General features: G+C 54.6%; 1 protein-coding gene across 11 annotated transcripts in view; it reads right to left on the reverse strand.

Moving 5' to 3' along the window:
• ATP2B2 (ATPase plasma membrane Ca2+ transporting 2) overlaps nucleotides 1–26,294 on the reverse strand; it is a 195,062-nt gene that overhangs the window by 109,872 nt on the left and 58,896 nt on the right. For all 11 annotated transcript variants that reach the window (XM_086368496.1, XM_086368500.1, XM_086368498.1 and 8 more), the window contains exon 2: nucleotides 11,718–12,222. In XM_086368496.1, coding sequence (XP_086224622.1) covers nucleotides 11,718–11,916 — 199 coding nt within the window. In that variant the 5' untranslated portion in view covers nucleotides 11,917–12,222. The remainder of the gene's footprint in view (nucleotides 1–11,717; nucleotides 12,223–26,294) is intronic.

Here is a 26,294-nt window from a genome sequence, read left to right on the forward strand (position 1 = left end):
CACCCCACTCCAGTACTCTTGCCTGGAAAATCCCATGGACAGAGGAGCCTGGTAGGCTGCAGTCCATGGGGTCGCTAGGAGTCAGACACGACTGAAGGACTTCACTTTCATTTTTCACTTTCATGCATTGGAGAAGGAAATGGCAACCCACTCCACTGTTCTTGCCTGGGGAATCCCAGGGACAGGGGAGCCTGATAGCCTGCCGTCTATGGGGTCGCACAGAGTCAGACACGACTGAAGTGACTTAGCAGCAGCAGCAGTAGCAGCAGCAGAGTCCCAAACTTCTCTGTTGTCCCAGGCTTCTCTGTAGGCATCTTTGTCATCTAGCTGCTCCACCTCCAGGCCTGCCATCCCATTCCTCAGGGCCCAGCAGAAACCTCTCATTTCACCACAGCCTTGTTCCTCTCCTCGCTGGACCGTCTCTACCACAAGCGGCCAGCTCTGTCTTAAAAACCGAGTCTGCACGACCCTCTCTTGCCCTTGACTGTCCAGTGCAGCCTGGGTCCTCCTCTCCGCCACCGGTCCAGCCAGGTCCAGCTGTCACCTCTCTTTCAGATGCCTTTCCCTCCCTCCCCGCTGGCTTTATTTCATGGGTTATCTCCCCATCCAACCCAAACCCACGGCTGCCAGCTGTTCCAGCTGCACTGTTCCTCTGCTTGAGGACCGTCACGGCCTCCCTCCTGCCTCTTCATTTAAGCACAGAGGTTGTGGCTGAATATGTGGAGTCCTGGCATGGACTCTCGAATTGCTGGGTTTGACTGTCACGCCTGGTTTGGATTCCTCCACCCGTTCGCTGCGTGACCACGGGCAAGTGATTTGATGTCTTTGTGCTTCGGTGTCTTATGAAAATGGGACTACTACCAGTGCCTACTCTGTAGGGTTGTTGGGAGGATCAAATGAGGTGACGACGCGTGCAAAGCTCTAGAAGAATGTCTGGAGCATCTACACTGCTCTGCTCCTCTTAATTATTATCACTGCTGCTGTGGTTCCCTTCTCTAAGCCCCAACCAAAACAGAATAATTGGCTCTTCGTTTTACATAGCCTTCTGCTCTGCCTCTGTCCACACTTTTCCCTCCACATGGAGTGCCCTGCTCCAATGCAAACCTTGCATATCCCTCAACGTCTTGCTCAAATACCACCTCCTCCATGCAGCCCTCCAAGATCCCCCCAGCTGGAAGGGTTCACTTCTGCTTCTCCGTTCTCTGGCGTCTTGTCCAAAGCTATCCTAGAGAAAGAGCAGAATCTTCTCTGCTCAGAAACGGTCCCTTGGAACATTTTCTGGGACCACAGAAATTTGTAAGGGGCCTCCCTTTGGGGTGGAGGTTGATGCTGGCAGGTGGGTATGAGAGAACCATCTGTGGAGGCCCTAATTTCCACTGACTATAATAACTACAGATCTGAAACCACAGCAGGGCTTGCAGTGTGCCAGGAGGAGTAAGATAATCATTGTGGAGGTGAAGGGGAGGCTGTGTAAGTAACTCACCTGCCCCACTGAGGCCTCCCCTGTGACAGGCAGGCCCAGAGGGACAGGTGGCCTTAGACCTCTTGAGTTTTGTGGGACCCAGGCCAGGTGGACACCTGACATTGCCCTAATGCTAAGACAGCCCAGCCTGTGGTTGCTGAGCAGCATCTCTCATCCCTCAGCCCACTTGACAGACGAGGAAACTGAGGCTCAAGAAGGCAAAGTAACCAGAGACTGGTGTCCAGGGCTCTGGGCTTCTGAAGCCAGAGGCAGACTGCCCGGGACCGCCCACGGAGCCAGCGTGAGCAGGACTCTGAGACTGCCTGGTGGAGACGCTGGGTGTGGGCTTGGTGCAGGGCCAAGGGCGCTGCCCCATCAGGGCTATGGTGGGCCTGCCACACCCTAAGGATGGACGTTACAGTCTGTCAAAGGGAGAGGGATCTGGGGACTGGCTCTGAGCCACTCACCCTTTGGCCAGTGTGACGTCTGCACCACTGGGGGTAGGTGTTGGCCCCAAGGACCTGGAAGAACCTGAGACCCCTAGACTTGCTCTCTTCATTGGCACTCGGGCTTTATCAATTGGTAGTCTCAGTCAACAGGGGCCAGAGTGAGGCTGGTCCCCACTCCAGGCCTTCCAGCCCTGTGAGTTTCTTACACAGGTGAGAGGGCTACACACAGGAGCCCAGGCTGTGGTCAGTGGGGCGGGTGCAAGACGAACCTCCCAAGGTCCCACTGTGGGCCAGGCTCTCTCCGTGCATTTTCTCTTTCAATCCAGAGACCAGTATGGATTCCGGGGGCTGGAGATTACCCATTCCACTTAACAGATGTAAAAACCAAGGCACTGAGAGTTTATAGAGCCAGAGCTCCCACCCAGGCTTTAAGATACTACAGTTTAGTATCTTTCTATAATATTAGAGGTTTTCAAATTTTTTTCTTTTCTTTTTAAAAAAAAGTATCCCCCACCTCTTTTTTTTTTTTTAAAGAAAACTTACTAGATGCTTCACAATGCAAAACAGATTTTTTAAAAAAGAAGCTGCTGCTCTGGAACACAGTGGGCAGGAAGGCCAGAGCCCCAGCCACTCAGCATCTGCCTGTCCCCTGGGGCACTTCCATGGAACCCCAGGGAAACCAGTGTGAGAACCGCCTCACCCAAACCTCAGTCCCCCTGCCTTTATCGAGCTTTTGGCTTCCCAGGCCCCTGGAGAGGAGCTGTTCTCAGGCCTCTCTCATGGAGCTCATGGCCCACTTCACATTCATGTGGACAGCACAGCATAGACGAACGTAGCCACGATCAGCAGGCTAACATTCTGCACACACGGCATGAACACACCGGCTAAAACCCAGTCCGTGGACCGGTCCTCTCCCCTTGAGACACATGCTAGGTCCCAGCCGTGATGAGTCCCTCATCTCTCCCTGGGCACGTTCTGGCCCTTTGCTCAAGCAGCTCCTCTCGCTGAGAACATGCTCCCTCTCTGGTCACTGCGTGCTCAACTCCCCCCACCCTGCCTGGGAGGAGACCCAGTTCAAAGGACGCCTCTCCTCACTCATCTCCAGTTGGGCAGGGATCACCCCCACCTTTGTCCGGAAGTGCCCTCCCTCTTGCCATAGAGTTATTCTCAACAGCAGCCAGAAGATGAAGGGGGCTACCTGGGTACATTTGGGTGCCAGCCTGTCTGGGCACCCGTCCTGGCTGGGCCCCTTGCTAGCGGTGGGACCCTGAGCCCCAATTTTCTCATTGGAAAGCTGGGGATATAAGTAGTTCCTGCTTCACATGGGTTTGGGAGGATTAACAAATATACTGTCACGAAGCCTCAGCAGACGGGCTGGCCCTCTATGAGCAGTCAATATGCGTTAAGGAGTCTCTGGGGCCACAGCTGAACCATGTATCACAGCTGGACCTGGAATCACAGCTGGAACTGGAACCACAGCTGTGCCCATGACCACACCTACACCTGGAATCACAGCTGGACCTGGGACTACAACTGTGCCTGAAATCCCAGCTCTATCACAACTGGACCCGGGGTCACAGCTGGACCTGGGATCACAGCTGGACCTGGAGTCCCAGCTGGAACTGGGATCTCAGCTGGACCTGGGATCACAGCTGGACCTGGAACCACAGCTTGACCTGGAACCACAGCTGTACCTGAAATCACAGCTCTATCACAACTGGACCTGGGATCACAGCTGGACCTGGGACTACAACTGTGCCTGAAATCACAGCTCTATCACAGCTGCACCTGGAACCACAGCTGCACCTGGAATCCCAGCTGGAACTGGAATCTCAGCTGCACCTGGAATCCCAGCTGGACCTGGGATCTCAGCTGGACCTGGGATCACAGCTGGAACTGGAACCACAGCTGGACCTGGAACCACAGCTGCACCTGGAATCCCAGCTGGAACTGGAACCACAGCTGCACCTGGAATCCCAGCTGGAACTGGAATCTCAGCTGCACCTGGAATCCCAGCTGGACCTGGAATCAGCTGGCAGTTTTATCACAGCTAGACTGGAAGAGTCTTCAAGGCAGAGGGATTAACAACCCAGCTCTGCACCTCCATTTCCAGGAACTCTTGGGGCAGCTCTGGAGCAGAAGGAGGTCAGGAAGGGGCTCCTCCATCCCAGACCCTGGACCAATAGGGAATGGAAGGCTGCCCCACCCCAGCCCTGCCCACCTGACTTAGATAGAGACGCTGCCCGAGCAGCAGACAGAACCCAGAGGAGCCACGTGGCCCACGCTGGCGCACAGTAGGTGCACAGCACACATCTTTTCAGTGCATGCCTGTGTGTTAGCTTCCACCTCTGCTCAGTATGACAGATGCGGGGTAAGAATTGGACAACCTTGAATAGTACCTGTATCCATTGGTTCTGGAAGGTGGGTGTTCTTGTCACACCATTTACAGACAGGAAAACTGTGGCCCTGGATCAAGGGCCCCCCGGGTAGAGCTCTTCCCCTTCCTTCTCTTTTCTGAGGACAGAGTAGGCACTCAGTGTTTAGGGCACATTCATTCTATAAATCAAAGGTGCCTTCAGAGTACAAATCAGGACCACCTTCCTCTGTACGCCGTGGTTTCCTGCACACAGGGCTGCTGGGAGGCCCCAGTAAGAAAGACTGGCCCTGAGAAGTCTGCACCCAGTAAATTACAGCCACTGGCTGGCCTAGGGACGCAGGCTTTTTGGATGGTGGGCCCGCCTGATGAGAAGCCCACCTGCAATGCGGCCCCTACCCCGTATCCTCCCTGCCCCTTCTCTTTGCCTGATTACGAAGCACTGACCAGGCCAAGCAGTACTGGTCAAGGTCAAGGAACATGCAGTTCCTGGAAACCCGCCCCCTCACACCCCACCCCGACCCCCCCATTCACCACCCCGGCCAGGAGCCCCCACGAGTGACAGGTCAGGCCCCTTCTCTAACTGTTCTGCACTCTCCCGGCCTCCCCTGAGCCTATACAACTGTCTGTCCAGCATCAACTCTGCTGCCCCAGCCTGGGAAGACAGAGAGCACCACGTATCAATCAACACATGGGTTTATCTCATGGATGATTCAGAAGGATGTGCAGGTGGCATTCTGGAAGGCATCTACAGGAGATTCATCGGACTTTCATGGAAAACTGTGCTTCTAGGGGATTTGTTTTTCCTGATGGTACTGGGAGTGAGGGGAGGGGATAGAAGCATTGCAAGTCAAATACAGGGCTCACTTTTGGAAACCCACAGACTCATATGTGTTGCTTAGGCCCCTCACCTGCCCAGAAAAGCTGCCTCTCTCTTCTCTACCCATGTGAACCCAACCTGTCCCTTAAAGTCACCCAGAGCCCCAGGTTGACGCTGAGATCGCACCTGCCATGTGCCAGGCACTCGGCTCTTCACACACTTTACCCTGACACTGGGAAGGACTGGAGGCAAAAGCAGAAGCGGGCGGCAGAGGATGAGGTGGCTGGATGGCATCACCGACTCAATGGACATGAGTTTGAGTAGACTCTGGGAGATAGTGAAGGACAGGGAGGCCTGGCATGCTGCAGTCCATGCGGTCACAGACTCAGACACAACTTAGCAACTGCACGACGATGCTCTGATCCTCCCAGCAACCCCGTGAAAGAGGCCCTGTTATTTTCTCCGGTCACAGATGAAGCAACGAAGGTACAGAGAGGTTAGACAATGGCCCAGTGTTCCACAGCTGGATGAAAATGGAGCTGGGACTTGACCCTGACACTGAGTCAGCCCCTTCACTTCTGGGACACTGGCCAGAGACTCCCGCCCCCCAGCCTGGATGCAGCCAGCTTCCACCTGCTTCCCAGGTGTAATTATTAGCAGTGTGTGGTTTGGCTGTGATCACTCCCCAATTGGTGCTCCCAATCCTGCCTTCACTCCTCAGCTGCCTCCTTGAGTCTATCTGTTCTCCCCATCCTCCAGGGCGTGGAGCATGCCTGCCATTCCTCTATACCTCCCCTGCACACAGTAGGACTGCACCCTTCTGGGGTGAGCATGTGACCGGATCTGACCAATCAGACTATTCCCACCTCCAGCCACAGGGATTGGTTCAAGAGCGGCTCCAGGTGGCCCTTGAGGGAGTCTGTTCTGATACTTCATGGAGTGGTGGGGGGGCCCTGAGAAAGAGGTGACTTTGGCTGCTGGAGCCCTCATGGGGTGAGGGCCTGTCTGAGAAGGAAGCCAACACAGAGGACAGTGGAGGCAGAAGACAGCAGGAGAGGGATGAACAAGCCCTTCTCAGCATCAGAGGCCCTGGGTCCACCCATGCCTGAGGCCAGGACAATCCCTGGACTTCTCAGTTGCACAAGCCAGAAAAAAATCCTTTTTTTGCATAAGCCAGTTTGAGACACATTTCTATCAAATAGAATCCTCTGTCCGTGGGACTCTCCAGGCAAGAATAGGGGAGTGGGTTGCTGTTCCCTCCTCCAGGGGATCTTCCCAACCTAGGGATAGAACCCGGGTCTCCTGCGTCTCCTGCATTGCAGGCAGCTTCTTTCACAGCTGAGCCACTGGGAAAGCCCCAAATCGAATCCTAATAGATAGAAATACTCAGTAAATACTGAAAGATGATGACTTCTTTGGTAGAAAACCTTCAAAGCACTTCCAACTCACTGTCTCCAAACGGTGGGAGAGGGAAGTAGCACAGTCCCATTTTACAGGTGAGAAAACAGGTCTGGAGAGTCTAAATATCTTGCCTGAAGTCACAACCTGCTGAGCGATAGCAGTGAGGCCAGAACACCTCCCAGGGTGTCATGCCGGCCCCTCCTCTGCCCCTGGAGGTATTCAGAAAGTGGTTACATTTCCTCAGCCTCTTACATACTTGGGTGAGCTCTGCTCCTCCAGGCCTTGCAGCTGACAGAGTCCCGGGCAGCTTTGCGTGAAGACCAGGGGTGGGGGTGGGGGAGTGAAGGGGTGTTAGTGGGTTGGGGCAGGGAGATGTTTCCCCTTCTCTCTGGCCAGGCTGTGAATTCCCCGAGTGGATCCCGTGTCTGCCTGGGACTCTGCTGCAGCTGGGTCTGCCTCAGGTTCCCTGGGGTCCCTGGGGAGACAGAGTGTCACGGTGGCAAACAGGAGACCCCCCCTCGCTGCCTTCCTGCTCTCCCCCGTGCCCAGTGGGTGGCGGCCCCATGGGCAATGTGGGCCCCAGCAGGTCCGAGGGGCGTCTTGTCCATCACCGCGTTCAGTCCACGTGGGGTCCCATCCCTCACCGTCTGTCCTCCTGTCCTTCTCTCAGCCCCTGTCTCTCCCCCACTCGGGCAGGGCCGCAGGATTCATACAAAATTAACTGGAGGCTCCGTCTCACAGCACCCCACCGGATCCAGTTCCCAGCGCACCCCGCGGCTGCCCAGTCTCCTCGGTCCCCTTTCTCCCCCACCATGAAATATGCGACGCGGGGAGCACCGTGCGGGGCCTCTCTGGCCGCCCCAGCTGACAGCCGGTGGTGCAGGGTCCAGAGTGAAGGACAGCGCCAGGCGAGCTGAGTGGCTCCGAGCACTGCCGCCCGGGGCTCTGCAGACTGAAGCCGAGTGTCCCCTCAGGGAGGTCCTGTCCCCAGTCTGCAGCCTTCCACACCCCACAGAGAGGGACACAGAACATCCACTGCTACTTCCTCCTTCCCTTCATTCTGCCAATATTTTTGACCCTCCAACTGCTGGAGCAGGCGCTGGGGACACTGGAGAATGACAAGCAGCTCCTGCGCCCCAGGGCTCACAGACCACCCCAATACCCACTACCCAACTTTCTGGATAATTCGAAGCCACCTCCTCTGGGAAGCCTCCTCTGATAGCACGTTGACTCGATGCTGGGCACCGTCTCATTTAATTGCCTAATTCTTGCACAGGGATGGGGCCAGAGCATGTTGTTTTTTAAAAAAGAGACTATTTGGGTATGATAATAACAATGACAATGATCATCATTTTGTGTCTAGGGGCTGCCACACAAAGGGCTAAACCCTTCAGATAGGTGATCTGATTTAATTCTCACACATTCTATAAGGAAGGTAGTGTTATTATGCCTATTTCACAGACATGACAACTGAGGCTCAGAGAGGATTCACTGAGCTCTCCCAGTGTCTCTCAAAGAGTAAGCCAGCCAGGAGTCAAACCTGAGCATCAGGGGCTTTACTGCCCTAGGCTGGATGGGTGTGCAAGGAGGGGGAGGGTGGAGGGCACCAAGGGAGGGGCATCACCAGGATGGAAGAGGACCCACAGTGGGAGAGGAGAGCAGGGGTGCTCGGTGGCCCAGAGAAATATCCAGTATTGCCAGGCTGTGGGATCTGAGCTCGTGGTTAGGGTGGGCGGCAGGTGGTGCCCTGGGTGGAAGTTGACCTCTATGGTTTCAAATCCCCTCGATCGCCCTCAGCAATCTTTTTGTCTAAAAGTAGCTCGATTTTCAGGAGAACTGGGGCACTTTCCCAGATTTTGACTCAGAAGCTACCCCCTGCTGACGTCAGCAGATGAGGACAGAGGGTGTCGGGAATGGCCCACCTGGGCCTCTGTCTGGAGCCAGGGCAGCCCCGGATCACGGGGCTTTGGAGCCACAGGCTGGGGTGGGAGGCCAAGCGTTGTTCTGAGTCAGAAGAGAGCCACCCAGGGCAGGACAAAGGCTGCAGGGGAGAGAGAAGACGGAAAGTGCCCTGGCGGCTCCCCTGGCAGACAGAGGGCACCTTTGCAGGACTGTACCCAGGTTACACACGCGTGGCTTGGGGCTGAGGCATGGCTGGGCGTGGAGCCTCACACAGTTGTGTTCAAAGTCGGCTCTGCTGTGAGCCGTGGTGATGACTTCAGCCCTCTTGCTTCCCATCTGTGAAATGGGTGACATCACCTGCATGCAGGAAGGTGGGTGATAAGGATGCAGAAGAGCCTGGGAAAACATGTGTAACACCAGCTGGGACACGGGCCAGGGTCCCGGAAGAGTCGGGTTCTAGCCTTTCTGGAAATCACCGCTACTTCTTCCAAAGTAGTGACAATCATACTGGAAACAACAAGAGCTGATGCTGGCTGAGAAGGACGCACACGCTGGGCCTCACTCGTGTGCCCGACCTCACTCGGTGTTCAAAATCTGTGTAATGGACGGGGAAACGGAGGGGTTCAGTCTCTGGGGCTGAACCCTAACACAGCGCTGTCCTTGCGCCTGGTGGATGCTGTGTTAAACTATTTCACTTTATCCTCATCACAGCCCTATGAGGTAGTCACTAGTACTTTCCCATTTTTTCAGACGAGAAAACTAAGGCACAGAGAGGCTGGGTAACTTGCCCAGAAACTTGCCCAGCTGGGATTTGAATCCCAGTCATCCAAGTCCAACTCCAAGGGTAGCATTACATGTGTTAGTCCTTCCTCAAACCTCCCCCAGCCCCGTCTGCAACCTGGGAGATCCCTCAGGGCAGCAACGCAGCCCTGGTTAATCCCACTATGGGCTTTCCCCCTCCTCAGGGACCTTTCAACCATCAAACATCTCACTTGATGCTCACGAAATATTAGGAAACCAAGGTCTGGCGAAGTCAGATAAAAGTCTCAAAGGCATACAAATAACAGGTGGCAGAGCTATAGCCATTATCACTTCCATTTTACAGATGAGAAAACGAAGTCTCCTTTATTTTTCTTTTCACATAATGCCTCACTTCTTGCAGCGCACCAGCAGTCTGGGGAGTTCCACCTAACAAATGCTGCTCTGTGCCACATCACGCACTTTCCCTTTCCTTTCCTCCTCCTTCAAATACCAGGAAGTCCACCCACCTCACTTCTCTGATCCCTGGGGCCCTTGGCTGCAGTAGCTCTGGGATTTGCTGTTGTGGCTTGCTCAGCCACTTGAGAGCTGCTCTCTGTGGGCCGGGGACTCAGTGGCCACATCTCAGGGTTATCAGGGACAGTTACCCACCCTTCTCTATGCCAGGCACCAGGCTGGGAGTGGGGTGTCCAGAAAAGGGCAGGACGGGGCTCCTGTCCTTAGGCACGCACCTGCTGCCCTGCCCTGGAGTGTGGCTGTGAGCCACTCAGCATCCCAGAGCCTGTCAGCTGGGAGGCGAGGCTGGGTTTCTTAACCCGGGGTCCAGGGCCCGGCTTTGAAGAGCTCTGCGAACCTGCTGGCAGTGTAGACCACACTGTGGCATGCTGTTGGCTGTTTTTCTGGGTAGGGGAGGGGCCATAGCTTCCATTGGGTTTCTACAGAGTCTGGGGGTCCAGAGACACTTAAGAATTTCTGACTCAAGAGAATCTCCTGGTCCCACTCAAAAGGCAAAACCATTGGGACAACCCTGTCTCCTAGCAGGCTAGTTGTGCCAACCTGATGGTGGAGGACAGCACAGACCATTCTGCCATGGGTGGGTGTTCACAGGAGGCTGGGGCCAGGAGCCCCCCAGGCCAAGCCCACTCTCAAGCCCTGAGCTAGAGTCACACAGCGAAGAAAGGATGCTTCCTCTGTTTCTACTCTCCCCACCAAAACCAAACCAAACAACATCAAAGAAGAAAAAGGTGTTTCTACACTCTGCCTAGACTCAGCAACATGGGCAAAACATCAGTGACAGGAGCCAACCTGGGAAGAAGGACTCATCTGAGCTTTGCCTCCTGACCTGAGAGAGGCGGGTCCCAGACCAAGAGAGACACTGAACCCCAGCACCGCTGGGCACACGGATGCCGGTACAGTGAGGGACCGCCTGGCCCCAGCAGAGCGGCGAGGCCCACGGGCAGCCTCTGCAGAGAGCGGGTTCAGGGTTAGTGCCCAGCAGTGCCCAGGGCACGGGGGCTGGAGTCGGGAGATGGTGTGGGAGTGATCTCCGGCCTCAAATTTGTCGCCTGTCAGTAGGGGTGAGATTTCAGACACTGCCTGCCTCCCAGATTGTGGCCTATCCCTGGAGGAGGATTGTCGTCCACTCTCTTTAGAATAACAATGCCTGCCACACATTGAGCACCTACTGTATGCATGCTCGGGCTTCCACTAGGCACTGTGAGATAAGCATTAGCCCCATTTTCCAGAGGAAGAAACTCAGGCAGCCTCTTTGTGCAAAACTGCAGCACCAGGGCAGACTGCCTCACACCTGAGCCTGAGGGGTGTATGTAGCGAACACTTCTCTCTCGTGGTGAGGGGAAGGCGACTGAGGGGAGGGGACCCAAACTCAGAGCTCTGGTGCCCAGGCTAGGCTGCTGTCTTTCCTCTCTGCCCTGCAGCAGACAACCTGGCCTTGGTCCCCTCCAGGGGAGCCCCCAGGAGGCTGAAACCTCCGCTCTCTGGAGATCACAGGCCTGCTCATTGGTAGCGCTAGTGGTAAAGAATCCATTCGCCAATGCAGGAGACATAAAAGATGGGGGTTCGATCCCTGGGTTGGGAAGATCCTCTGGAGAAGGAAAAGGCAACGCGCTCCGGTATTCATGCCTGGGAAATCCCATGGACAGAGGAGCCTGGTGGGCTACAGTCCATAGAGATGCAGAGAGTTGCCCACGACTAAAGCGACTTAACACGCATACACAAGAAGGCCCCATGCCATCTTCGAGGTATGACACACACGGGCGTCATCACCTTGCCCATGATGGCCCAACTTCCTGCCTATCTGTCATCCTAGAAGCTTCATGGCTGCCCCAGACTGAGGGATCCCCAATCAGGGTCTGGACATGCGAGAGTCGGACATGACCAAGCCCAGTGGCGGGGGTCTGGGGAGCTGGAATCGGCTCATTGGTTGCATGCTGAAGCCTGGATACAGAGATTCCTGGGGCCCGAAGCAGGGAGCCCAGGGTCTCATTGACCCCTGAACCCAAACCCCAGGTGGGAGCCTCCCGCACCTACCTTCGACAGGGGAGGTTTTGAGGCGTCGGCAGATGGCGTCAGTGTCCCCGTAGGTCTCCTTGATCTTGACCACAGCCTCGGTGCCCCGCAGCTCCATGAGGGAGCGCAGCTCCTCCATCGTGCACCCAAACTCGCCCCCATGGCTCGACTCGTTTCTTTGGTTTTTGGAGTAAAAGTCGCTGTTGGTCATGTCACCCATGTCTGCTGCAGTCCCCGCTCGGGGCGGGCCCAAGGGTCAGCGCTGCACAGGAGGCCGCTGGCTGATGGCTCTGCGTGTCTGTCCCCGGCACAGCCTCACTGGACAGCTGTGGCTCCGGGCGGCCAGCTCCAGGGGGCGGCCGAGGTGGGCTGGCGACAGTGGCGGTGGGCTCCGAGGGGCGTCCCCAGGCACGGGGCGAGGTCCAGGGGCCGGAGGGGCTCAGGGCTGCAGACCCAGGAGTCTCCATTCAGTGGGGCCCATGCTGCTTCCGGGAGCCGGCATCTACATGGTCAGGGGTGGGGGCTCCTGCAGGGATAAGCACAGAGAGTGATGAGGGTCAGGCACTGGAGGCCTCAGGGGACAGGTGCTCAGGAAGGTACTCATGTGCCAAACACACACACACACACCCTACCCCAGATAACACCCACTACACGTACACACACCTGGACACTGATGTTCATATAACACCCCACCATGCACCAGCACACACTGTAACCCAAACGCACTGATGCCCACCGGGCACTCCACACTATCCCTCCCCCAGGTACAGCCTTATGCATCCTCATAACACACTCTACACCCCCAACAGCCCACTGTGCACACACTGACCTCATGACACGAACCCCGGTATACACACAGCCTTCGACACACAGCTCAGGGTGCAACACCCAACTCGCCTACTTTAGGGCCTAACCAAAGCCACACACACTCCCCAACACAGGGCCCCCCTTCGCACACACCCTGGTGGACACCCCTCCCCACATGCACACTGTCACACGTAGTCACATCTACAGGCATCATCTTAGCCCCACCTCCTCCCCTCAGAAACACCCGTGCTCACAACCCTGTTTGCACACATGCCATGCCCACACAATCGGGGCACAACCCCTTCCCCCAAAGTTCACAGCTCCCAGGCTCCTTCCCCCAGCACAGATGTTTTCCCCATCCAGGTCTCCTGTGTCTGCTGATACGCACTGTTCTCCCCATAGGCGTGGGGATGGAAGAAAGCCCCCCGCCTCCACCCGCAGTCCGCAAGCACACTGATCAAGGCCCTCGTGTCCTGGTGAGAGGATCCAGCTCACGTACATTCAACAGGATGTCACCGTGGCCGTCAGCATGAGCTAGGCGCCACAGAACCCTCACCTGGGGGCCCCGCAGTCCAGCACCACGGACAGCGGCTGCCACGTCCCTCGGGGAGCGCCGAGCACGGGCGGCTTCTCCCTGCCCGCCCGGCCACCCTTGCAGGAGTGTGGCATCTGTGAGGCTGCCAGGAGAGAACCCAATCCACCCAGACACCCAACACCGGTGGCCAAGGCCCCGGCAAGCGTTGGGTGACAAAGGGCCTCTGCTGAGCTCGGCCGGGCCTGGCACGGGGACTGGCCCCGCCCAGCAGGGATGGACAGCTGGCCATCCGAGGCCCAGGACAATGAGGGTGAGGTGGCGGCAGGCAGATGGGACCAAGCCCCCACCCGGGCCCCAACCCCAGCCCCAACGTGTCCCTTCCCCTGCCCCTTCTCTTTCCTTCACAGTCCTTTCCTGTTGCACAGGATTTTAGAGCTGGAGGTGATTTCAGGGTTCCTCTCATTTTCCTAGGGAAGAACCTGAAGCTCAGAAAGGGAAAAGAACTTGTCCAGGGACACAGAGCAAAGGTGGATGGAGCCCAGAGGTGGCCTGGATCTCCCGGCTCCCAGCCCGTTGCTCTTTCCCCTCCCACTAGGGGGCGCTCCCTCCTTTCTCGCTGAAGACCAGGACCGATGGCGGAGGAGCAACACAGGATTCCAAATCACAGCAATCCGGGTTCAAACCCGGGCTCTCTCACGTCCTGGCTGTGGGGTCCTGGGTGAGTCCCTTCACTTTTGCGAGGCTCGGTTTCTTCGTCTATAAAAGAAGTCAGTCTGCCCTGGCCCCTGTGACCTCTCAGTGTACTGGAAACTAACTATGAACCCTGTTCAAATCCAGTGCGTGTCCACTGGGGGTGCAGGGCTTCCCAGCCTGGGGCAGGGGGTGCTGGAGCCACAGGAGAAGCCTGTCATGCCTCAGAGGGGGGCCCTTCACTCAGGGATGCCGTGGAAGCCTGGTTTTTGCACTGGGGCTGACCCGTGTCATGCGGAGTAGAACTTACAATGGAGCTGATGCCTTAAGCAGAGGCACGAGGCACCCGTGTGTGTGCTTGGGGCTCCCACCCACAGTCCTGCAGGAGCACTCAGGGTCCTCGGCCACCCAAGCACACCCCGCCCCCAAACCCATGAGTTTGGACCCCAGTGATACATCTCTGAGAGGAGCAGGTGAGGCAAGGACCAAGCAGGGCTGTGTGTAGAGATGCTGTAGAGGTTAACTGGAGGGGCTCTGGAAGACACAGCCTCTGGGTTCAAGTTCTGCCATCTCTCAGCAGAATGGGAGGCAAATTAACTTCAGTTTCATTATCTTTAAAAAAAAAAAAAAAAGCAGGGAGGGTAATAGTATCTACCTCGTAGGTATTATGAGGCTTACATGCATTATTTAATGCAGAATATTTAGAATCAAGACAAGCACATGGTAAGCACTAATGATCATAACTATCCACAAGCACTTTTTGCGACAGATAGTCTTCTTATTCCCTAGAACACACACAGCAACTGAGACCAAGAGAGGTGAAGTCACTCATCCAAGGTCACAGAGTTAGTGAGTGGCAGAGCTGGGATTTGAACCCAGGAGATCTGGATCCAGAGACATATTCTTAATCAGGAGGCGATGCTGCCTTCCCTGGTAGTATCTCCCTCACGGGGCACTTAGGATGCTTAAATGAAGTGCCATATGTGAACAACAGTGCTTCGCAAACCATGAGAGACTCTCTAACCCCGAGGTGCTGTTTTCTCTCTGTCCTCTTGCTACCTGCGGCGTGGCTTATAGGCACGGATAATTACCTCTCTGACACCATGAGCTACGAGAACCGTTAGCAGTAATTATATCTGTGACAACAACAGTAGGCATCAGTTAATGGGCGACTGGTGATTTTAATGGCTGTTGTGTGAAGAGGAACAATGATCTTCAACCATTTATGCATCCACCCTCCCATCCATCCATCCATCCATCCAATCATCCATTCATTAACTGTGCTGTGGGCACCTACTTTGTGCCAGGCAGTGGATAATCCAGACATGGGTCCTGCCCTCCAGGAGCTGACAAGGGGCAAGAGAGACAATCAAAAGACCTGTTATAACATGATGGGTTTGCCACAGCAGGCAGTCAGTCCCAGATGCTGTGGATATCTAGAGCAGGAAGATGTGATCGGGCCCAGGGTATCAGGGAAGATTTTTCTCTTAATATGAGCAGGGAATATAGTCTTCCCCTGCAGGAAAATGGGCTGTGTGACTTTGGAGAAGTCACCTAACCTCTCTGGGGCTCATGTGCCTGGTGAGGTTGGCCCATCTGCCTTACTGGCTGCTGTAAGAACCCACAGAGACCCGGTGTATGGGTCTCTCTGCAGCTCCTGGCCCCCGGAGCAGACGCTCTGCAGTAAACTGGCTTCTGTGCCTCCTCCCACCTCCCTCCTACCTACCCCTCCTGTTGCTGGCAAGTGTACCTCCCTCAAGGTTGCAACGAGGTTCATTTGCAGCCAGCTCTCAACAGCACACTGACAGTGCCCCTGTCCTAAGTAATGGGCACACAGGCTGCTGTGGACTGAATGTGTCCCCCTGCCCCAAGTTCATGTGTTGAAGGTCCTAATCCCCAGTGTGATGGTGTTTGGAGGTGGGGCATTTGGGAGGCAATTAGGTCATAAGGGTGGAGCCCTCATGAATGGGACTAGTCTTCTTATAAAAAGAGACTTGGGAGAGACGATCTTTTTTGACTGTGTGAGGACAGTGAAGAGACAGCCATCTGTAAGTCAGGAAGTGGGTTCTCACCAGGAACTGAATCTGCCGGTAACTTGATCTTGGACTTCCCAGCCTCCAGCACTATGAGGAAAACAACTTCTGTTGTCTAAGCTGCTCAGTCTATGGTATTTTGTTCTATAGCAACCCAAACTAAGGCATGGGCCTGGGCAGGGCAGAGAGCCAGTCCTAGGCCCAGAGAGGTTAAGCAACACACTAGGGGTCACACAGCCAACTGGGGCCACAGCCCCTTGAAAAGCTCCTCCCCGTTTTCCAAGCTCCTGCTGGGTGACCAAGCCTCTTTCCTGCCTGGGCCTGTTTCCCATGTGGAAAGTGAAGAGACTGGAGCAGTGTTCTCTGGGGTCCCTTCTGGCTCTGATACAACAGCCCCTTTGGACTCCAGGAGAACGTTCTGACAATATTGGGTTTGTGCATTTCAGTTTCATCTTTTTAGCATTTAAATAACTCTGTACTGTTATACTTCAATGACTCAAGAGTAGGTTAGGGGCACCTTAATAAAAAATCTTTGCCAGGAGAGACTGGCAGAGGAAGGAGCAATTTTTTTTTTTTTGGAGTTAATTTAACAAAAAAGAAATCCATCTTTCAAATGAAGGATTTTATTTTTTTAAAAAAACACTCCCAAACCTAAACCAACAGTTTTTCAAACCCTAACTGAAGGATGGTAGCTGGGACACTGCAAATGAATTAGGCGCTAAAAATAACTTTCGGATGCCGAATCCTTCTGTTTTCAGATGTGCTGAATTTAAATGCCACCTTAATATGTATTTATAAAGTCACTCTTTAGTTTGAATCTTCCTCGGCACCAATGAGTGAGCCATGTGGGGACACAGACCCCATCTGGAGATCCCTGATGACGAGGCCTGACGCTGACAGGTGGGGGTTCTGAGATTTGGGGTGAGGTGGGGGCAAGGCTCTTCACCCCTCCCTGTGCATCCGTCTCATCTTCCTGGAACAGAGCCAGCCCCACAGCCTCCCTCTTAAGGCCGGGTGAGGACTCAACTGAGATGGAACTTGGCCCAGTGAGAGGGAGACTCGTTAAACAGTGACTGTTCTGACGACGCTAACTTAACTCACTCCCCTCCTCTAGCTGCTCAACCAGACTGTCCCCACGCTGCTGTCCTTAACACAGGTCTCAGGCTGACGGTGCCCGCAAGCCTCCCAGCACAGCTCGGAAGGCTGGGGAGGGCCCCCACTTGTAGGCACAGGTCGAAGGGCTAGTCTCCCTTCTGCTCTGGTCTTGACTGATCCCCACAGGCATCCCCTCTCCTGGATGGAAATTCTGGCCTCTCTGTAGCCCCTCCCCACACTCCACTCCAGCCAAGGGGACCCTCCTGCTGGGTGCTGACCAGGGTGAGACAGGGAAACTCAGCTGGCAGCTGGGGACAGAGGGACAGCCTCACGGGACAGTCAGGGGAGGGGCTGTAGTTCTCGCCTCAGCCGCCCCTCTCTGAGAGGTTTGTCCTTTAGGTTTGCGTGTGCACGCGCATCAAAGCTCACAATGACGGTCTCGGCTCTGAATTCTCACAGTCAAGGAGAGAGAACAGGGAAAGAGGAAGGGAACTGAAAATGAATGCCTCAGAAGCCAGTTTAGTGCTATTTTTAGAAAACTCCTATCCTGTTAACCAGAAAAGGAAGATCTAAAAAAAAAAAAAACCCACAGAAACAGCCACGCATCGGCCTCAAAGGCACAGATGGCAGAAGCAGGGACGGGGGTGGGTTGTTAGGGACTTGGGGTTTCTCACATAGCTTCCCAGCCTCCTGCCTGAATTGAGGGAGGGTGGATCCCCTGACCACCAGGGTCAACTCTCTCCACTGCCCCTTGCTCTCCACAGGAGTTTCCAGTGTTAGATGGTAGAGGAAACCCCGCATTCCTGGTCCTCTATGTGCCTCACATACCCACTCATCCATCCATCCATCTACCTACTCGATAAAAAGCTGCATCTCAGGCCCTGCCTCAGGCACTGGGATTCTGGAGAGAGCAAGGGAGGTGCACAGACCACCTTTCTAGCTGAGGGTCTGCTTACTCTGCCACAGAGAGCCCCCCCAGACCCCATGGTCAGGGTCTGTTGACCAAGTTGAATGATTCCTGCACCACTCTTGCTTCAGGTTTTGGGGCAATGTAATCCAAATGGCATCCCTCAGTTGGTAAAGAATCTGCCTGCAATGCAGGAGACCCCGGTTTGATTCCTGGGTTGGGAAGATCCGCTGGAGAAGGGGAAGGCTACCCACTCCAGTATTCTGACTTGGAGAATTCCATGGATTGTATAGTCCATGGGGGTCACAAAGAGCCGGACGTGACTGAGCACCTTTCACTTTCAATCCAAATGGCACTTGCCTGGGAACTGCATCTGCGGAGCTCCAATCTCGTCTTCGCCTCCACTATTAAAATGGATTGCTTAGCACACGCTTGCATGGGCTGTTCAGTATCACTGTTCCCACCTTACAGGAGAGAGAGCTGGGCTCGGAGGGTTACAGACGGCCAGTGCCTTACAGATGGGTGCCTGCTTGAGTCCAGAGCCTCTGTGTCCCATTGCCTTTCACCAACTCACAGAATAGCCTCAGACGACTGCCTTCTTCCCTGTGCCTCAGTTTCCTTCCCTATAAAGTGAGGGGGGATTGGACAGATCTCAGTCTTAGAGAGCCACTTTAGCACCATCCTCAAGGATTCTCCCATCACCAGATACTTGCTGCTCAGACAGGGGCACTTCCTGAGCCTCTTGCTGCCCTGCTGTGCCCAGCAGGAACATCATCCTAGCTCTAAGCCAAGTCCTGCTTGGCTGGAGGCTGGAGGAAGGAGAAACATCAAAGGCACCTGGTGCCTTTGACACCCACTGGCCTCTGCATGGAAGTGCCTGCCTTCCAAGATTCGTACCCTTTATGTGCTCCCTGTTATACACCTTCCCTTAAAAAAAAAAAAAACAAAAAACTTGGAGGGTTTTCTGATGAAAGAAAAACAGTAAAGTTTAAAAAAAAACTTAGGAGGGTTTTCTGATGAAGGAAAAACAGTAAAATCATCAGCAGATAGAGGTAAGAAAGCTTAGCTGAGGCAGAAAAGTGTTGGGAGAGACCTCATCTTACCTCCAAGAGAGGGTACATGCAGTTCGAGGGCTCGGCCTAAGATGGATCAGCTACTCTGTTCAGCGTCCTCTGCGTGCGTGTGTGCATACTAAGTCACTCAGTCATTTCCAGCTCGTTATGACCCCACGGACTGTGGCCTGTCAGGCTCCTCTGTCCATAGGATTCTCCAGGCAAGAATACTGGAGTGGGTTGCTGTGCCCTCCTCCAGGGGAGCTTTCTGACCCAGAGATCGAACCCGAGTCTCACGTCTCCTGCACTGGCAGGAGAGCTCTTTACCGCTAGGGCCACCTGCAAAGCCCACAGTGTCCTCTGGTTTCAGTCAAATGTCTTGGCCGCTTCCCCAGTCTCATCTCTCACCCTGCCCAACTCTCCCTACAGGTGCACTGACTTCCCTGGCTGTCCCCAGCCTCCAGATCCTAACTAGCTGGAGTGACACCATCCCCTTCGGGCTTCATCTGCCTCCCTCTCTCCTGCCCCCGGCTTTGTCCTCACAGATTACAAGCGGAGGGCTGAAAGGACAAGAACAAACAAACAAACAATAAGGGGGACACTTGGATCACATGTGTCCAGCACCATTGCATCCACTCCACCTTTGTTATCTCATTTAATCCTTCACGACAACCCTATGACACAGGTACTGCCACACTCTTATTTTACAGAGGAGGAAACAGGAAGACTGCAGGGACTGCATGAGGTCTTTGGTTTGGGGGCGGGAGGCAGTCAGTTCTCAGACACATGCACACAGAAACTCTTAAGGACCCAGTTACATCCTTCTTTCCACCAGACCAGGCTCCTGCCCGTTTTTCTGATCTCTGTAATGATACACGGGGTTCTGCCATGTCAGTGCTCTGACCATAAACAACAGGTCACTGGGTCCTTGGGGCTCAGGGAACCGTCTCCAGGGATGACGTGCTGATGGATGGATGCAGGTGGGTGCTAGGGAGGGATTGGGTAGCTAAGGCCAGGGAACCTGATAACCGTAGGGCCCCCTCTCTCCCCTTGCCGGCTGACCAGCAGAGGCTGGGCGTGAGTGCTGTCCATGTGGTTGTGGTGCTGACAGCCCCCCTGGGGAGGACAAAGACACAGGCACTGGGGAACTGTCTCCACTGGGAGCTGTCCCCAAGGCCACAGTACTGATTTGGGATCTGGGGTGGGTATAGGGACCGCGTGTCAAGGAGCTGTCCGTGTTCTGTGGTGCTGACATAGGGCAAAGGGTTTTAAGTGCCCGTAGAGCTATCCAGGATAGCAGTGCTGACTGACAGAGCACAGGCTTGGGAAGTCTGAGGAGCTGGGTGTGGGTGGAGTAGGGAGGGCACAGGGCATTTTTCATGAGTTCTGTGATCAAGCATGGGTAGCTGACCCCAGGTATTTGGTGCTGTCGCTCAAAGCCAGGTTGTCAGGCAATGGGGTGTCCCTGTGAGTAGGCTTGAGCCAAGAAAATGGGACTAAGCAAAAGTCGTTTGGGGCCAACTGCATGATTATAGAGAAGACTCACTTTGACCCATCAGTGCCATCTGTCACCAATGCCAGAAACCCCACCTTTACTGATCCATTCTCTTGTTCTGTGCTTTATCCTTTCCCTCTGGTTCCTGCTGTATTTACGTGGCTGCAACTCAGTGTGTCTGAGTTTATAAAATTCATTCCTCCATGGGATGGGGAAGGAAAATTCACCCACAGAAGTGCCAAAGAATTAGTTTAAGTTGGGAGACTACTTTTGAATCGCTAAGTTCTTTGGGGTCCAAATCAGGGAAGCAGGCAGATAAGGCTTGAGGAAAAGTCATTCTATGCAGCCTGAGCACACAGAGGCCAAGAAATAGAACTAAATAGAAAGTAGGGAAAGGCAGAAAAGCAGGATACCCAGATTCAGAGGAGGAGGGGAGTCAGGCTGATGCGGGCACTGGCAGGAGGTGGTATTTGTATGTGTTGGTATTTGTATGTGTTGAAAATGCTTTTCAGATTTTATTTCTCACTACTGAAGTGAGTCTTCTGGGCTCAAGAAGAACTATCCCTGGTTGGTGGCTGTGTACCCATTGCCTTTCATGCTCCACCCCAGGTCACCTCCCTCCGTGACTCCTTGGTGGATAGCTAGCGATCTCTGTCTGGACGCTGACTTGGCCTCAGACCTAAAGGCAATGGATCAGAAGGCCTGGAAGCCAGAGGAGGAGCCGAGAGCAGGAGCAGGAGTTTCCTCTCCTTCCTCTCTTGATAAACGCTTCTCTGAGTGGAGCTCAGGACCCCAGGGCAGGGCTGCTCAAAGTGTGGTTGCCCAGGCATCACCTGGGGATTGGCTGAAACATAGAGTTCCAGGCTCAGGCCTGCAGAAATGAGTCAACCTCTGGTACTGGGGCTGGGAAATTTTAAACAGGCAGAACCACTGCCCTAGAGTTCGAGGGGATTCCATTACAGTCCTTCTTTGGGGCTTTCTTCCTCTTGTAGCCAACATTCCACTGGTTCTGGGTTCTAGACTCCTGTCTTGCTCTTGTAACCCAGTCTATGGCTCAAAATCACCTCCAGCTCCCGCTTTCTCAAATGTCACATTCTGCTGGGTTAGGCGGTAGGATCTTCTGGGAATGACTCCCACCAGCCACTCCAGGGTCCTTCTGTCTCTACACTCTTGCTCACACCTGATGACCCGATCCCTTCTTCCCACTCTATGATAGCTTCTCTGAACAATTCTGCCCAGGGGTCCATACCGCTTCTCTGTTCTGGGCGAACTCTGGGCTTTTCCCACAGTCCTGCCCTTGACCCCCTTAATGCCTCACCTCTCCCTGGCAAAGCCACCCAACTGACATCAACTTGCATCCTAACGTAAGTGGTTCCCAAACTGACATTTCCACCCGGCCCTTTCTCCTAAGCTCTAGAACCAAACTCCCCATGACTACCAAATGTCACCTCTGAAGGTCGTCCAGGCTCTCAGACTCTCCCAAATGTCCCCATCCTTCTGTGACCTCTGTGTCAATAAAAAGCATCCCCCCAGGGTTGGACCATTCAGTTCACTCCATTCAGTTGCTCAGTCGTGTCCGACTATTTGCTACCCCATGGACTGCAGCACGCCAGGCTTCCCTGTCCATCACCAACTCCCGAAGCTGGCTCAAACTCATGTCCATCGAGTCAGGAGTTGGACCATTAGGGTTGCTCTTGACTCTGTTCCCTCTTTGTACTCAATCAGGTGCCCGAGCCAGGGGGCGGTGGGGTAAGAGCTCAGGCTTCATCATCTTCCTCCCTGGCCTGGGCTCCTGACCCTGCTCGGGTTCCTCATTCACAGCCTCTTGACTGGCTCCTCACCCCCTTCACAGTCCCCAGTGTGATGCTGGGAGGGACTCCTACTTACTGAACGGCTCTGAAAACATCTGATTCCACAATAAGCCCATGACGGAGGCATTCTTATGCCTAGTTTACAGATGAGGAAACCAAGACTCAAAGAGGTGAAATAACACCATGTCCAGGTCACATAGTTAATGAGCGGCTGAGCCAGGAGTAGAGTTGGGACCTGTCTGACTCTAAAACCTTTCAGATTTGAGCATGCCATGCTTTGCATTAAAAACATCACTGGCTCCTTGGTGCCTGTTTAAAAAAAACAAAACAAAACATTTTCACGACTACTGCATCCAAGATCCTGCTTCACTGGCTCAGAGCCAACTTTCCTGGGCTCTGGTGTGAGTGAACTCCTTGCGTTTCCTAAACAACAAACATGTGCTCCTCCTCCCCCCCCCCACCCTCTGTACACACTGTCTCCTCTCTCCAGGATTGTCTACACCCACTTCGCCACTATTCAAAACCTTCCTTGCAGGGACTTCTCTGGCAGTCTGGTGGTTAAGACTCTGCCTTCCAACGCAGGGGGTGTGGGTTCCATCCCTGGTCAGGGAGTTAAGATCCCACATGTCTTGTGGCCAAAACACCCCACACATAAAACAGAAGCAATAGTGTAACAAATTCAATAAAGACTTAAAAAATGGTCCACATCAAAAGCCAGTTTTTTAAAAAGGACAACAATAACAAAAACATCTCTTCCTCTCTAAGGTCCAGCCTTAACGCTAACTTCGCTGTGATGTATCACTTGTTCAGTTGCTCAGTCGTGTCCGACTCTCTGCAACCCCACTGACTGTAGCCCGCCAGGCTCCTTTGTCCATGGGATTTCCCAGGCAAGAATACAGAGTGGGTTGCCATTTCCTTCTCCAAGAGATCTTCCCAACCCAGAGATCAAACCACGTTTTCTGAGGCTCCCGCATTGTCAGGCATTCTCTAATTCCTCTGTTAAACATTTGAACCCCCCTTCCCTCTTCCAGCCCATCACATGTGGCTCATTCCTTGACTTTGCACCCTCTACCCTCAGTCTTGGGGTGGGTTCTGCCAGCTTGCCTCCCCTACTAGATTAAACTCCCTGAGAACAGAGCTTCCCCAGCACCCAGCACAAGACTGGTTTCCACCAGTGCTGGTTCCGTGGCTGAGGAAACAACCTGCCTGGAAAGACAACAGATCTGGGGTGCAGTCTGCATTTGGAAAGTGGAAACTGGTCGGCTGAGTGGCCGCACGAGCGGATGCTGAATGCAGTCGGGGGAAGGGGGGAAGCGTTACAGCCAGCAAGCTGGCAAATTGGCACCTAAGACTTGGGAAGCAGATACTCCAGTATCCCATTTCACAGACGGGCAAATGGAGGCTTTGCCAGGTTAAGGAAGTTGTCTAGGGTCACATCACCGTTGGATTTGAGCCCAAGCAATGTGCCATCAGAAGCCTTGCCTAAGTCCCTTCTGAGATGACTCAGAAGCTGGGCAGGTGGTGGCAAAGGCAGCGGGACATGCTGGGGCGTCCCGGGTCCAGCAGGGAGACGCCTCCGCCCGTGTGGAGCACACAGTCAGGTCCGCGTCTTCGGCCACGCCCAGTGTTACATCCCACCAGGGATCCTCGCGGTCTGGCCCTCATACTGTCCTCCACCCCCACGCGTCTCTGTTCTCTACCCAAAGCTGGAGGGCAGGGGTAAGGTCAGGGCAGGGCACTCAGAATCTGTCAGGAGGTAGATCCAGGCTCAGGCCCAGGGACCTGGTAGGGTGCTGGGAGCACAGGGCACCCCCACACCTAGCCTGTCCTCCACGCTGACTGCCCTGGCCCCAGAGCCATGGCCCTGGCGGCTCCAGACCCCAGACCCCAGAATCCCGTGCCTCGTGTGCCCGCGGCCTCTCTTTGGCTCCCGCACAGGGCAGGTTGGCTCTGCAGCCCTTCCCCTGACACAGCATGGCTGTCCCGGCCACTGCGGAGACAAACAGAATCTGCCCGGCACCTTGAACAGATGGTGCTGCTTCTAAAAATAACGCTCCCCTGCGCAGCCGGTCCCGGCGACAGAAGGGGGTGCGGGTGGGGGTGGGGGCCGCGAGTTGCGCTCACCAGCCATCTGCACAGAGACAGATGCGAATGCAGCCTCCCCAGGGATGCGGGCCCGGGGGACCCCAGCCTCACGGAAGCTGTTGCAGAGCCTCGGGCCTGCTGCCGAGGTGCGGCCCTGAAGTGAACGCAAGGAGGCTAGGCAGGGGTGTGCCGCCTGGCATTCCCACTCGGAACACCGCTCTTCTTCGCCTGTCACCTTCGACCCCATGTCTCGGTCCCTATGCCCACAATCCCTAGTGCCATCTTCTCTAGGGAATTTCCTTCCACTCCCAGGAAGCTTCTCCTTCCATCCATAGAGTCTTTAACCACTTTTCATTGGACTCACAACCTAGCCGGGTCAGAACCCCTTTGTTTGAGGCTGAGCACCAAATAATTGATTCTTTCGAACTGTGGTGCTGGAAAAGATTCTTGAGAGTCCTTTGGACTGCAAGAAGATCCAACTGGTCAATGCTAAAGGAACTCAACCCTGAATATTCGTTGGAAGAACTGATGGAAGCTGAAGCTACAATACTTTGGCCACGTGATCCAAAGAGCTGACTCAATGGCAAACACCTTGATGCTGGAAAAGACTGAGGGCAGGAGGAGAAGGGGGCGACAGAGGATGAGATGGTTGGATGGCATCACTGACTCGATGCACATGAGTTTGAGCAAACTCTGGGAGATAGTGAAGGACAGGGAAGCCTGGTGTGGTGTAGTCCAGGGGGTTTCAGAGTCGGACACGACTGAGCAACTGAACAACTACTCTTTTCCCAGCCCCTTGTCACTAAACAAGAGAGTAAGAGAGATCTGGGTGAGCACCCTCAATCTGCCAGCCCTGAGCGATCATGGGTAAATCAGGGCAGCTCTCTGGCCTCAGTTGCCACATCTGTAAAATGGACACAATAATCGTCCCTACCTTGCAGGGTGGCTAAGGAGATAGCATGAGTTGATACCGGGTACAGGGTTCAGGCCAGGGCCTGGCCAGCGAGAGACACACAATCAACAGGAATGATAGTGATTTCTAGATGAGGAAACAGAAACCCTGAATGGAAGACACTGGCCCAAGGCCACAGAGCAGGTGTTGGCAGAGCCAGGTTCAGGCCCAAGGCCTCTGCCAGGGCTTTCACCCCCTGAAACAGCCCTCTCTAATGTTCCAGGGATGTGTCTCACCTTCATGCTTGTGCAGGATTTTCCCTGAGTGCTAGTCCATCTCCAGTCCCAGGAGCTGGCCAGGAGGCCTAAGGGACTCCTTGAAAACACCTCCTCCCCATATCTTGCAAAGAACCAGCCCTGAACCGTAGCCTGACCCTTTCAGCTTCTCAAGGAAGTTCAAGTCCTGCCAGAAAGTTTAAGAGCTCAAAATCTAAAGTGCTCCCAAGGCCCCAGGAGACCCCAATCCTTGGACCCTGGAAGTACCCACATAGGCAGACTTCTCACGACGGCCCCCAATGGCTCTGCCCCCTCTGATTTCCCAGCCTTGCAGGGGCTCTCCTCCTCCTCCCAAGTCTGGTGATGAGGCTACCTGGCAGTGGTGGGGGTGAGGGGCTCTGTCTACTTCCTTTTCCCTGGGCATGGCCCAACACTCCCATCACCATGAATCTGCTTTCCAAAGGTCCTCCTCCAGCCATGGCTGCCCTTCCCCTCTCTGCTGGGGTTCCCCATGGCTCTGGAAGCCTCCCAGAAAAGGAGGGATACAGGGACTCCTGGAGGTACTAATGTCTCCTAGATTCCAGGCCTCATGTCACACTGCCTCTAGGGCCTGCTTTCTGTGGGGTGTACCGCAGGGGAGTTTACGTTTGGGGTCTCAGACGCAGTCAAAACTCATGTTCAAATCGCGTACAACTCCAAGTCCCGGAAGCTTTCTCCAGGCCCCCTCACTCACTCCCTGCCTCTCTAGACACTTCAGTCCCTGCCACCTACTGCTAATCAGGGCCTTCATTTCCCCAGACTCCTTAGTTACAACCGACTGACCAGCCCAGAGCTGCCGCCTCTCTCTCCCTCTCCAGGGTCAGGCCTGGCATGAAACGGGTGCTGGGTTTTTTGGGGGGGCTTCTACGTGTGCATCTTTAA

This window comes from Bos grunniens, chromosome 22, assembly GCF_055505025.1.
Source record: "Bos grunniens cultivar Pamir isolate PY7600 chromosome 22, Bosgru_T2T1.0, whole genome shotgun sequence".
Lineage (NCBI taxonomy): Eukaryota > Metazoa > Chordata > Mammalia > Artiodactyla > Bovidae > Bos > Bos grunniens.